The sequence below is a fragment of the Neomonachus schauinslandi genome, chromosome 15 (assembly GCF_002201575.2).
Source record: "Neomonachus schauinslandi chromosome 15, ASM220157v2, whole genome shotgun sequence".
Taxonomy (NCBI): Eukaryota; Metazoa; Chordata; class Mammalia; order Carnivora; family Phocidae; genus Neomonachus; species Neomonachus schauinslandi.
The window spans coordinates 19,072,892-19,087,849 of record NC_058417.1 but is presented as its reverse complement, the minus strand read 5'-3'; the positions used below and the strand labels follow the sequence as shown (position 1 = coordinate 19,087,849).

Sequence of the window (14,958 nt, the reverse complement as noted above, 5' to 3'; positions counted from 1 at the left end):
TGCATGTTCAGTGTTCACGGGGGAGTGGAAGCAGCTCATTCATGGACCCAGAATGCACGGCGCTACAGGGCCAGTGAGCTCCAGACCTTAAAGCGGTGGTTTTACAAGTGCCTCAGGTACTAAGCCAAACTGTGCTGACAGGGATCAGTGAATGAAGTCTCATGCCATGTGCCTGGGATGAGCGTGGGGTAAAGCGGCATTTCGTGCAGAGATGACAGAAGGAAAGAGTACCTTGACGAGGGAACAGCTGCATGAAAACTGCTGACTTAGAGCAAGGCAGAGAAGCTTGACAAACACAGGATGGAAGGAAAAACAAAAGTGAGTGATGTCCACAAGATTTTTTAAAAGGGTAAAATATGAGTAGATATTGGACAATTATTAAGTTCCCTGGTTTTCAGAAGAAATTTGTTTTGAATTCTTGAACTCTGACCATTAATTTCCTAAATATTATACTCTAAATAAATGTTAGAACTTACAATTTTACAGATAGGTATTTTTACCACCTTCTTTAGAATTAAGAATTTTAAGTCAAGAATTAAACTAAAAAATGAAATGAAACATTAAGAAATTACACCAAGCAATTGCTCAGTTTAAAATTATTTTTTTCCCTGGGTAGCTCAGTCATTAAGTGTCTGCCTTCAGCTGGGGTCATGATCCCAGGGTCCTGGGATCGAGCCCCGCATCGGGCTCCCTGCTCAGCGAGAAGCCTGCTTCTCCCACTCCCCCTGCTTGTGTTCCCTCTCTCGCTGTCTCTGTCAAAAAATAAATAAAATCTTTAAAAAAAATTATTTTTCTCCCTTAAATACAGGGTAATAATAACGCAGAAAAAGATGGAAAAAAATTAATACCAAATAAAGGTCTGGGGATACCATATGCAGTTCCCCAAAACATTAAAATTGTTTCAGAGATTTTAAGTAGGCTCAAAAGAGAGGCCTTTAAGTGTCTTCTAAGAGGGAGACATTTGAAACCTGGTGAACGTATCAGGAGTGTTACTAAGAGCTCAGTAGAAACGGTTCTGACGCACTGTGCACATAGCTGTCAGCACTCCTAGCTGATCCACCCAGCTTCCCAGGGGAAAGGTCTACGTTTAAGAAGCAAAGTGACTGAATAACTGACAGGCTTGGATACAGTCCCAAAATAAAGTGGAAGAGGTGAACTATAAAAAAAACAAAACAAAACAAACCCCTCAAATGAACAGGTTTTTGCTCTAAAAAATTCATCCTCCAACGCTAACAGTAAAATAAGCTGATCAAAGGGGGAAGATTTTTTTTTCCCTAGTAAAAAACATTTAAAATAGATCACATAGTTGTTTTGTTCAAAAAATTGTAACACACACCTCACATTTTCTTGAGGTCAAAAATATGTTATAAAAGTTTTGTCGTAACTTTATTGTCTTCCAAACAAATGTCCCTCTGATTCATCAGAATATTCTGTAGTACGAAGTACAACATAACAAGCCCCACAAAGGAGGTCATAGTTGTCTGTGTACCCTCTGACCCTGAAATCCATCTGCGGGCAGGTATCATGTGCTACTCGCTCCCTGCTTCCCTAGGTCTAAAAGAGTTCCTGGCATATAGTAAACAATGATTCTCTGTAGGATAAATAACTGGAATTCTGGTTATTTTCTACAGAGCACAGTAGTATTATTTTTGCACTTAAATCAAAGAACTTGCATACATGTAGAATTTGTTAGAAGGAAGTAAAAACTTTAGCTCAAAACCCAATACTGAGATCCATAGGCAAAAACTGTCAAGTCTTTGGTGACCAGGGTCTCTCTCATCTTTAAGTGTCCCAGATTACCTAATGTACACATACAAAATGGGTGTTCAAATGTTTATTGAATTAAATTACAGTGTGAAAAACATTAGGAGACCTTGGCAGAGTATAAATTAAAATTTAATACATTTCCATTTCACTATTTAATTTCCTAATGAGTACTAAGTCCATATAATTCCAACTGGATTTCTTTTTCTGGTATACTTGCTCTTTAACATGTAGAGGATGCAGGGAGACTGCATGTGAGGTTATAAAGCATTCAGAATGATGGCTTTAAAAAGGCTTCCTTGCTCATTACCTAAGAGGACCACTCATGGCTTGGCCTTAAGCAAAAGAGAGCGCCATAACACACAGTATTTTTAAGTGGATAGCCTGGTTTTTCTAGCTCTAATCCTGGTTCTTCCATTCATGTCCAGCTCAGCTAACATGAGGACCTAACAGGGGACTACAAAATCAATTCGGAATATTCTTATATGTCAGAGAGTAAATTTTATGGATTCTCTACAGGGTTCTCTTAGTGACATTTGGGAAAATCTGAAGAGGCAGAGTTTTATGTTCATTTGGCTAAAAGGTTAATACAATTTTACATGCACTGAACTCCACTGACAGCCCCACTGATGCCAAGTTCAATTTCAACTAGGGAGGGAGTCAGAAGACAGTCATCTACACATTTTAAAATACAGATTTAGAAAACAATCCTCCTTGTGCTAAGGGTATAGACAAGTGAGCTAGGATAATTTGTCAAGAAGAATGCATTTTCAGAGACAATTGCTTTATGTAAATAAGTGACCAACACTTCCTCAAAAGCTGGTGGCTGATGAATTACCCCCCAAAAATAAAGTACTACATTATTTAAGTAAGGTTTAATGCTTGGGAGTGGGAGGGAGTTCATGAATCTCTTTCTTATCTAGCTGATTTGACAGCACAGAATGCTGGTTGGTGACCAAAAAGAAAATACAGCTTAGTGGCTGATCCTGCTAAGTACCAAAGACCTAGTAAGCAGAGTCTTGCATTGACAAGGAAAGTCTGCAGCAGAGTTGTGCTCTATGCAGATCAGTGACTTTTGCTTTTTGACATAGGGCAACAGAGCTTTCACCCGCTTAAAGCTCGGGAGACTGGGCACAGATTAATGTTGGGTAATCTGACGGCAAGCCACATTTGTGCTCCACTTCAGGGAGTGACATGAAATTTTTCCTTCTTTCTTTCTTCTTTTTTTTTTTAAGATTTTATTTATTTATTTGAGAGAGAGAGAAAGTGAGCGAGAGAGAGCACAAGTGGGGGTGGGGTGTGGGAAGAGCCAGAGGGAGAAGCAGGCTTCCCACTGAGCAGGGAGCCTGACGCAGGGCTCAATCCCAGGACCCTGGGATCAAGACCTGAGCCAAAGGTAGATGCTTAACCAACTGAAGCACCCAGGTGCCCCTGAAATTTCCTTAAATACTTCTGCTTGGGGTTGGGGGGGGGGTACATGGGTGGCTCAGTTTGTTGGGCAGGCATCTTACTCCTCATTTTGGCTCGGGTCTAGGTCTCGAGGTCATAGGACAGAGGCCCTGCGTTGGGCTCCGCACTCAGCTCGGGGTCTGCTTTCTCACTCCCTCTACTTCTGCCCCTGCCCCATGCTTGTGTGCTTTCTAAATAAATATCTTTAAAAATAAATAAGCAATAAGTAAATAAATAAATACTTCTGCGTGGGACTTGGCTGATGGGAGTGGAGACAGGGACCTATTTTGATTTTTATACAGCCAAACAGCAAAGTTGAAATGCTAGGCTGAGTTGAGAACCTGAATAAGATTCATCACTTCTTTCCACCCTCTGATATCAGCAAACTCAGCTTCATAAAGAACTGAGGAGCTAGGAATATAAGATTACATGTAGCTAAAGATATAAAGCAGTATACCTAATTACAAATGAAGTATTAACTCTAAAGAGGTATTCTATAATAGCAAATGGCAAAAGCACAGTAATTAGATACATAGATAAATCAGGATCCTTTCATGGAGATAAGCCCACAATTTAGAGATACAAATGGGTTTGTTTCATATGAGAGTGAAGTCACTATTGAAAAGATAAACCCTTTTTCCAAAAACATGTAGTAAAATAACCTGGCAAACCGAGGACACACAATTTGCAATTCAGAACCAGGAAATGCTGAGCACCATGATTCTACTTAATTAATTCTACTGCTTTTAAAGCTTCAGTTTCCTCTGAGAATAGTCAAAGGCTTCCAGGCTGTGGTCGTCTATTCAAGCAGCCATCTGAAGAACTACTAGAAGTGACCCAATTGGTTTAAAACTGTAACCAAAACCACATAGACTATTTTCTGATTTTTAGAAACAATTCTAAATTAGAGGTCGCAGGATAGGACTCTTTTTTTAAACAACCAACACAGGATATAAGCAAGTAATCAACTAGCAAGGGGACCTGTACTGCTACCTTTGTTTTCAACCTGGTTATTTTATGGTCTCTGTCAGTGGGCAAAGATGGGCAGAAATCTCCCTAACAATTAGTCTGGGTATTAAAAAAAAAAAAGTTAATATAAAAACAAATAATCATTTTGACAGGTTTAACACCACTTTAGTTGCCCAAGAGGCAAAAGTTTGATTAAAATAAACCAAACTTTTAAAAACAAGAGGGCAAATATAGACAGAGTCTATGAATTTTCTAATTGTCCCTAACATCATAAAGAACAAGTAATGCAGAAAACAGAGAGCTCTGTGGAAAAAAGGAGTGGTGGACTTAGGGTAAGGCAGATGGAAGTAATGAGACAGCAATGCATAAACAAATAAATCAAAGAAACAGGGACACAAAGGAAGGGAAGAAAGCTGACGGACAGATCACAGATATGGAAGGTGATGACTGTTGTAGAAAGAGCACTGGCCCCGGTTCTGGATAAGGACTGTGTGATAAAGCAATTACCTTAGCTCTTCTAAACCCCAGTTTCCCCATCACACTCAACACGGTGAGCCCAGAACTAAACGATCTCTACAGTCCTCCTTAGCTCCAAAATGCCAAGATTTGGAGGCGGGGAGGGCGGGGGAAAGAGTTCAGTGGCTGCAATATCTAGAAGAAAGTACATTTTAAGTTTTTCCTTGGCTTTAATGGTTGAAATCCTGATAATGGGGCAGGATCACAGGCATACCCTTGGGCAGTGCTTCTCACACTCTAGTGTGTGTAAGAATCACCTGGAGTGTTTATTAAAACAGACTGCTGGCTAGACCCCACTCTTGGAGTTTCTTATGCAGGAGATCTGGGCTGGGGCTCTAGTATCTGCATTCTAGTGAGCTCCCAAATGATGCTGATGCTGGTCTGGGATCACAGTTGGAGAAACACTGTCCTAGGGAGTAAGTGACAGAGGGCAAATGAACATGGTTATATGCAGAAGAAACGCTGGCCAGATTTCTCTTATTTCTTGGAGGAAAAAAAGAATCTGACTAGGTGTGGTAAGGGGATTGATAAATAAATGCTGGACCAAACAATTTGTTTCCTCTGCTGACCAAAGCTTTGTTGTTGATGAAAGCTTAACAGATGAATATAGTTATTTTAATACAATCATTTGTAATATGAATTGGGTATTATATTTGCCAAGTTCTTCAGGCCTTCAAAACTATGTTTCAATATTCATGCAAAATTGGGATTATAAACCGGGGATTCTATTTATGTGTCTTGAACATCACAAAACAGTTGTAATACATTACTAGACTTTTAAAAAGAAAATCCATGTTAACACCTAAAACAGAATGATGTACAGTAACTATACATCGGTGCCTCATAAGTAAAATTTTCAGATAATGGAACTTTAAACACAAAACCTTTTTAAAATTTTTACCATTTTAGAAGAGTATCGTTCTGAATGGAAAACATGACCACATGGAAGTTTTCCCTCACTACCCACTGTCATCATCACATACAGTGGCATCAGCTCTGCAATGAATAACACCTTTAGGGTCAACCAGAGTTGTAGGAAACCATTCACTCTGACACTGAATGAGCCCAGAAGCCTACAGGTTGCCATTTCTGCCATCGTGTGTATCTCAGCCCTACTCAGGCTATTAGCTATTATTTCTCAGTGTATCCACCTCTTAGCTGCATGTTGCATTGGCATACTTCTCCCATATGGAGCTAAGAATGACTCTGTGGTAAGGAATACGTTTGTATGCTTTAAGATGTTATTTACTTGAGATGACGTTTCTCTGGTTGTTGATTTTCCTAGATTTTCAGGTTGGTCTCTGGATGGTTGAGTTGTTGCTGGCAACAGGGACATGGGGTACTACCATAATTTGTGTATTTTTTGGATACAGTATGCTGTACCATAGACATAGAAGCCCTTAGGGCAAGGCTAGTGTATCTAGTAAGGGAATTCTAATTCTCTTACAGGGTAAGGTACCTTAGAGGCTGCTCTTCCTGCCCAAACTCTAAAAACTTATCAACCTTAGAACACTATGTGAACACTCTAAACATTTCACTATCTTATGAGTAACTGTTTGAAAGTAGAAAGCTTTACAGAATAACAAAATTCAAGTCAGCCATAAGGTAAAGAAGAAATGTAAGATGAACCTCATGATAAAAAGGAGCAAAATCTACTATAACCTGATAACAAGGGAATTCCTGATGTTGGTATATTAATATTATTGCTCAAATTTATATAAAGATTACATTTACTAACCTGGGGAATGCTGGGAAGTTGCAAGTGAGGTCATGGAATTAGAAAGGTTAAGGTTAGCAGTAATACTAAGCTGGCTCTGCACTGCAGGAGGATAAGGAGAAGTGGGTGTCAGGAGGGACTCCTCACTGGTTTCTTCATCAATTCCAGGCAAATACGTGTCAATCAAGGCATCAAGAAACTTAACAATAAGCTCAGCATAGTCTGGGATTTGTGTTTGCTGTAATGGAAAATAGGAAATTATTTTAGCTCCATTCTTTTTTTCTGTAAATCCCCTTTGAAGCCAAAAAAGATTAACTCAATTTTTGTTTTGAGCTTAATTTACTGTTTTTCTTCTTTTGTACTAGAGAGCATTAAAAAAAGGGGTGGCATAGTATTTCTAGACTACCATGGGACTTAGAACTGGGAACTCTTCAGCTTACACCTAGAGCTTCCAGATGAACCTGCAATTACTGAAAGCCATGCAAAGGCAAAGACTGAATTAATCCTGAGACAATAAAACCATCAGCAATGATGTCAAGTCAATTTTCCAAAACAGAGAAAATGAGCAGAGGATCATCATACCAGCTGCCATTTAGATACTCAACCGACTGAGCCCACCTGAGCACTGCGAAGGGCAGAGGGTTACTGGCAGTCAAACTACAAACCTTCCTGCAAGATATACATATTTCTAGGAATTCAGGCCCATTTTTTAAATGATAGCCTTTGCATATCAAGAGATGTTCAGTAATAACTGAACAAAATAAAAAACTAAATACCAAATTCTTAAAACTAGAATAAGATTTAGATAATTCACCTTGACTTAGCACCCCTGTATCTAAAACACTGCACTAGGAACTGTGCAGGGAAGAAACAGAAGTCCTGCCTTCAAGGAATCTCAATCCATCTGGAGGGACCATACATAGAGAGAATAATTAAAAACACATTTATGTAGCACTAGATCTACTAATGCCAATCAAAGAAAAAAATGAACAAATAGGATATATTCCGGATAAAAATGAATCTAATCCAATAGGCTAGAAGGAAAAATGTTCTCATGAGGAAATTTTTTTTCATCATGTAATTTTTTTTTTAAAACTGAGATTTAATTGACATATAACATTATATTAGTTTTGGGTCATGAGGCAGATTTTAACCATAGGTCATGCTCCTTCCTAATTACAAGATACCTAAGTGTATGCATTACGATCATCAAACACACAAGTGACTGAGAGCAGAAAACTTTACAGAGGTTTATCACACCCTTTTGAAAAGTCAAGCATAAATTGAACTGAGTTTTTTTTGTAAAAACTGATATATAAACCTATTAAAGGTGCTGCCTCTTAGAAAGAATCTTGTGGTGGAAAACATTTTATAAAAATAACATATGTGTTTATCGTGAATCATCATTCTGGTTTTCAGCATACTGTGTGTTCTTAAAGCAGGCACACTAATATGAATAAAAACTTTCATTTTATCAATAGAGAAAAACAGACTTTTCTTACCTTTGAAAAGGGTCCTGCAAACCGCCACAAGCCATTAAAACCAAAACCTGCAACAAACCAAATGTTATTCTTATAATAAGCACAATACTCTTAACAGAAATTAAATAAGTTATATGGTTGATGACAAAAATTAAAACCTCACACATACTGAAAACACTTTTTCAGAATGAATGTCAGAGTAGACTAAAACTCATAAAACATACTCAGTACAAAACCATAATTAAATCTTAAGAAATTGTAAGCCGGTTACTTATTGAACACATAATGAAAAGAGTAAAAAATGGCATATGGAGAGAGAAGTATGAATAACCCCAATCCTTATAAGGAATTCTTTAGTTGGTGATTCTGTAACAGTGCACATGCTAGCAAGTTCATCAATCATCCTCCTCCCGAGACACTGATTTACTTTGTAGGTAAGATGTTTGGTACTGTGGTGGGGATTCTTCATGGTACACCACACTCTGCACGATTCCATGAATTGGATTTAACAAATTTGGATCTTGGCACAATGACAACAGGGTATTGATCTTAGAGTCCAACAAATTGTGCCTACACAAAAACAAACAAAAAGTAAACACAAGAACATTTTAAAGGAAAATTAAATGGAAAATATACACTGGAAAACATCATATATTCCCCAGTACAATGTGATAAAAATGAAGGGAGAGGAGTGTTTCTTACTTTCTGGTGTTTTTTCAAATTTTGTATAAATAAATGTATGAATTTATTTTTTTGGTCTGTCCTTTTTTTGTTCTTATTTTTTAATTCTTATTTTAAAAAAATATTTATTTATTTATTGGGGGAGAGAGAGAGCGTGTGTGAGACAGCACGCAGGGGGAGGAGCAGAGAGAGAGGGACAAGCAAAGAGCCTGACTGATGCAGAGCCTGAGATCATGACCTGAGCTGAACTCAAGAGTCCAGCGCTTAACCAACTGAGCCACCCAGGTGCCCTTTTGTTATTTTTAATCATCAAAAAAATATGGTAAAAGCAAACAACTGGTACTGTCACATAGCCATTTTTAATTATATATGGTGACTGCTTGCTCAAGACAAGGCTGGCTTCTGTCACTTGGTATGTTTTAGGACCATTTCTTTCTGCTGACTGTTGGTATGTGCCCAGGCAGTTAAAACTAAATTTAATATCAATCAATGTTTAATAAATGCTGAATCAGATCGATTAAGGAAAGCAAAATTAGTGTGGAGGGGTGGAATATATGATCTAATTAAAAAGTAAGAGGAAACTAACTATGTCTAACCTGGTCGTGCTCTATTAATAGAAATAACCCAGAGCCAACTATATAAAATTCTGAAATTCTAAAGTGAGATCAAACAAAAATAAGGAAATAATGATACCACATAGAAGCCCTAGATCAGGAATAGGATTTCCCAAGCTTCTTTGGGTTATTGAGATTTGAATAATTTGAGGGTAATATGATCTTAGCTCTTAAGAGAGAATAAAAATTCATCTCCTGTATCGAAAGTTTTTTGTTTTCACTCAGCTGTGGATAAATACAAAAGCTCTACCACAAAAGAAACCAAAACAGGTACATAAAGCGTCTAATGGTTTGCTCCTAAGTGAGGAAATGAACAATGCTCATCATGATGAAGCACTTAAGAAAATCAGCAAGAGGGGCGCCTGGTGGCTCAGTAGTCAGTTAAGCATCTGCCTTCACTCAGGTCATGATCTCAGGGTCCTGGGATCGAGCCCTGCATTGGGCTCGCTGCTCCATGGGGAGCCTCCCTCTGTCTCTCCCCCTGCTCGTGTTCCCTCTTCCTCTCTCAAATAAATAAATAAAATCTTAAAAAAAAACAGAAAATTGACAAGATAAAAAAAATGTTTTCCCTAATAGGCCAAAACTAGTCTTAGCCCCCACTAAACCCACTGTCTCTAAGCTAAAACCTCTATCATACTGTCTCACATTCCCCTCCCCACAACCAGTGAACACTATTGGATGATACTTTTCCTAAGCTTTTATAAAACATACAACTTCAAGACAGATACAAAAGTTAAACACAAACAGGAGATACTTACACGACAGGAAAAACCTTGGGGAAAACAACACTGGCTTCTGCTAAGTACTCATAAAGAATTCGCTGATCAAACTCATCTGTGGTGTATTTTACCAGCGTAGCCTGCCAAAGGGCAAAAAAGTCAACAAAATACATTTTATTTTGTGGCTGAGTTGCTATATGTTCTGGTGAGAAGCAGAAGACAATCTTCCTTTCATGTTTTTAATGTTTAAGGGCCTCCTAAGAGTATACTGGAATACAAACCTGAGGGGAACCCCCCTCCCCCGCACCACTACCAAAAGGCAAAAACTTTACCAGAACAGTAAGAAGAAGTGCTTGGATCTTCGGATCAGTAAGTACTTCTTCATCCAAGAGAACATTTGATTCAGACACTGAAACTTTGCGTAAATGCGGGTGTTGTTGTGATGAGGAAATCCTCTGAGTTTCTGCAGTAAGATATGGATTAAGACGATCAGCTGTATTAACCGAACATATACACTAAATACCACTTCACCTAACATATTTTAATGTTACTTCTAAAATTCAATAGCTTTTTAGTAGGCACTTAAAACAGCAACATAAACATACAGAATTAATAGTCACCTACACAAAAGTTCTAGCTGGCTGTTCACAATGCTGTATATCATATATATGATTACTTTTTATACAGGTTTCAGGATTACTTTCATTTTAAGGACTGTATAGCTTATCTTCTGAAAAAGCGCAAATGCGTCTACATTTCATCCTCAAGATTCTAAGAAATGGCTGGAAAGCAAATATGGCTCTCCCACCTTATTTTCAATGATCTAGATCAATTATTAACTCTGTTTCTCACCCATTTCATAATCAGTTTCTGCTACTCTCCTCATTTTGGGGGGTGTTGTGATCCCTGATTCCATTTCTTGCCTTTTAGGAGCCTTTGTGTCTGATATCAAGTGATCAAAACTTTTCCTTGTTCCTATAAACAAAAGTTACAGAATATGGCAGTTCATTAACCACAGTGTCTGTGAATAGGATTATACTAAAAAGAAAATGTCTGGACATCAAGTGTTTAAGTTTTCACTTAAGGACCCAAAGAAAGCTCAAATATATCCCTGGGGCAGAGTTTCTCTCCTTTGTTCTCCATTTTGTCAAGGAATTTTGGCCCCATGGCTTTGCATCTCAGGACAGGATGTATCTTACTGGTCCAATTTAGACTGAGATCACATTCATTACACTGGAGGTAAACCAAGCTCCACCATCAAGCACAATATTTGATGATGAATACAGGCGTATGCACTGTTCAGTAGCAAAGATCAACTATGTCTGAACAGCTTTTTTTCAATTTAAGAAATTCTGCTCGTGGCAAGAATTAGTCATTAACATATGAAAACTTTCCAAACTAGGCAAGATCAAAGTTTGATTTTAACTCTTCACTCTCTGAAAACAATATTTGTATGCCTAAAAGTACTAAATAATAGATCTCCTGAGAGATGCTTTAAAAATGGCAAGTAGTACAGTAGCACCTCCACTTGGCTTTGAGTCTCTCTAGCATATATCACTCTACGTGAAATCCCTTTCTCTATTTAAAGTACCGAAAATGGATTATTGGGACTTGTACTAAGTCTCGTCTGCTCTACACCTCACACATCACCCCAAACCTGATTTCTCTTCTCCATTCTCTCATTGTTCCTGCCTTAGTGGAGGTCCACACCCTCTCTTGTTTGGATGCTCTATCTCTTATACAGTCCCCTTGTCAAACATCTCTTCCAATTTCTCCATGCTGGAGCCAGAAAAACTTGCCTAAAAATAAAATTTGGTAATGTTCCTTCCCTACTTAACAATCCCCGCTGGAAAGACAGCTAAGCTCCTGAACATGGCATACAAAGTCTCCTGCGATCTACTTCCAATCCTTTGCTAGCCTCGTTTCCTACAGGTGCTTTTCCTCACTTCTCTTTATTCATGCTCACCTTCCTTATCCTGCGTCTGTCAGGCAAGCATGTATTAAATCTTCAAGACCCAGTTCAAATGTTACCACCTCTCTGCAGCTTTTCCTAATTTCCCCAGATCCTCGGGTTCCCCTCAGCAAGACATGCTACTTTAATGGCACTTATGGATACTGTTGTAATCAGCTGATTGTAAGTCTTAGCCACCACACTATGAGCTTTTCAGGGCAGAGACCATAATTTTTTCATCTAGCACATGGGCTGAACGAATTCAATAGAACATTCTCTCTGAAGTTAGTTTTTCATTTATAACTTCCTTAGCATGAAAATCCAGAACTACAAAATACAAAGTAACCAGGAAACTCCTAGAAGACTATTTTGTGACAAAGCATAAACAGAAAGAAACCCTATGTGACTAGTAACAGTGATTAACATTCATGGTTTCAGTTTCTTTCATGGCTTACTGGCAGGTTATTTATTTCACACTTCATTGCTCACTACTTTCCTTATGAACAGAGACACTGTCCCAGTACCCAAAGATATATAAAAATATGCTTGTATGGATAACCGAAACCCACTGAGCCATTCATAGTGTTGGTCACTGATATATGGATCTCAAAGTACTCTAGTAACAATGAGAACTTTAGCCAAAGTTGCCTAAGAGCATCTTTGCATTCCCTCTGTGGTGAGGTGGGATCAGTGAGCTCTCTCATTATTTACTTCCAGTTTTTATAAAGGGAAAGGGTCTCACAGAATTTTAGGTGTACTTCTCATTGACAAATGCTGATGTAACTGAGCAATTTAACTTTCAAGAATCATATCTTCTTATAGAAATAAAAAAATACACTAATCAAAAAAATCTTACTTTATTGTCTTTTAAAAGAAAAGATGGCAAAAAGTATTATTACAGCTTCATAGTGTATTGATGTAGTCTGCTCTCAGATGGTACTTTTGAGAAAATATATTGTTAAAGCCCTGCACCTGAGTGCAGCAAGATGCCTCCTTTCTCGTGAGTAGCTAATGTCTCTCCTATTCCCATTTCTCCACCGCTTGGCCAAGACAGAACGAAGGACAAGGACAGCCACAGTATTTAATCTAAGAATCAGAAAAAAACTGTTTCAAGATCCCATTCTCATTCCTCTGTCTCAACTGATATGGCTTAACTGACCTATCAAACTCTCTTATAATTGGCATCAAAAGCTTTGCTATATCAAAATGGGAAATTTTGATAATTTTGAACAGCTTCAAATAATTTTCCAAGAGTGAAAGTATCTGACCATTAAAAAAAATAAGTATAAAAAATTGTGTATCATTTAGGTAAACTAACCCAGCAACTTCTTCGTATTGGCCTGGGAAGGCTGCCCCATGTCCAGACTCATGGATTTCCTGGCTCGGGGACTGGTCTGGCCCACGGTTGGATAGGTGGCCGCAAGGTACCCTTCAGAACCTTTGGGAGATGACCACGGCTGGTTCTCCTTTAGTGTCCTGAGAGATTTAAACAATTGAGAAGAATTAAGTGACATGGTGACAAAGACAACCACTGTTTGCCCCTCTTAATTGGCTGTCCTATTTCCCAATGATAGCAATCACTTAATTTTAAAACTGCACTTTCAAGGGCTTTAGGGTACAAACTCTTAGTGCATGTCTAAGAAATCGCCTCCTTCCTTCCTTCTTTCTCTCATTTATTTGGGAAATTTTCTTAAAAATTAGCACTATTCTCTTTTAGCACTTTTCTCCTTAGCACCTACTTTCTTGCCATGAATCTTGTACACAGTAGGTGCTCACCGACGCATGGCAGAATTGTACTGCATTGATTTTTCAATTGGGGAAATCAAGTCTAAACAGGCAACTATATTCTTGGTTTAAAAACCAAGAAAATCAACTATACTTTGACAAGGGAACACAAGCAAATTAATTTTTTCCTTTTCATAACAAGAAGGGCATATCTCAAAGAAATATAATAAAGGAATGACCGAAGAATAAGACTATGGAAAACCAAGTATACCTGGAAAAGGTATTTTGCATACTTTGTTAAAATCTCAGTGGGAAGTTGTGGAGGGCTTTTTAATCCAAAAGTGGGATGTTGACAAATTGAATGGTATAAGATTTACAGATCCAAGATTACTTCCCTATGTTCAACAATATACCTAAAACTTAGATACTTTTGTTTAATTTGAAAATATAGAAAGTCTCCAAAATAATGACATTTTCATATAATTTCTCCATGTTGTAGTGAAAAATATGCTACCCAAGACCACATACAGCAGTGGACATAATGTGACTATCTTATCATCTAAATCTGTACTCTAGAAAACTCTTAAATAACGTTAGTGTGATAAGAGTAAATGCAAATGTGGTGGCATGTATATCTTTGCACAAATCTGTACAGCTTAGCTTTCCATCATTTAGCATGTGATGTTGCTCATATTCCATGGAAGTTTTTCCTAGGCCCTTTCTTGCAACCCAGTGATTTCAAGATCATCTCTTTTCATTACTCAACTGGTTTGTGCTTAAAAGAGGCAAACTAATGTTAACAGAATGATTAGCTTAGAGGAACTGTCCTACTACTAATCCACATAGAACACTGTACATTTATAAGAAGGGTTTTGATTTATATACTCTTCCTAGATTATCTTTCCCCCTATATATTCCCTTCTGGACTACTCTTGCTGCTTGCCTCTCCTAGCATGGAAAACTGAAACCTGATTATAATTATGTAATCATGGGAGAAGAAGGCCACTGACCTATAGCTAGGGTCGCCATGATGAATGGGATATGTATCCATAGGAACATTTTCCATTGAAATATCAGTAAGAAGAAGAGACTTTCTATGTTTTAGGCTACAGCGACTTCGAACCTCCTCAGACACTGTGAGTAAGGCTAAAAGGAAAAAGAAGGAAGGTTAGAAAATTTAACAAATTCCAAGTGTGACTTAAAACAGGATACATTTCTTACCACCTCCTGAAGAGGATAATAGCTATTAGACGTGCAGATAAAGAGCCCTGGAGAGTGTGAAGGGTATAAACCACTTAGGGCAGACTTTCCTTAAAGGGTTCATGGTCTGCTTTGGAAGATGTAAACATGAAATATATGGAGATTTAAAAAA

The 14,958-nt window shown here is 38.0% G+C and overlaps 1 protein-coding gene across 1 annotated transcript in view; it reads right to left on the bottom strand.

Annotated features, from left to right (window-relative positions):
- Positions 1–14,958, bottom strand: part of NF1 (neurofibromin 1) — a 293,241-nt gene that overhangs the window by 7,389 nt on the left and 270,894 nt on the right. The window contains 8 exon segments of the mRNA XM_021704331.2: positions 6,437–6,653; positions 7,918–7,964; positions 8,324–8,466; positions 9,950–10,050; positions 10,243–10,373; positions 10,763–10,885; positions 13,180–13,337; positions 14,597–14,732. Coding sequence (XP_021560006.1) covers positions 6,437–6,653; positions 7,918–7,964; positions 8,324–8,466; positions 9,950–10,050; positions 10,243–10,373; positions 10,763–10,885; positions 13,180–13,337; positions 14,597–14,732 — 1,056 coding nt within the window.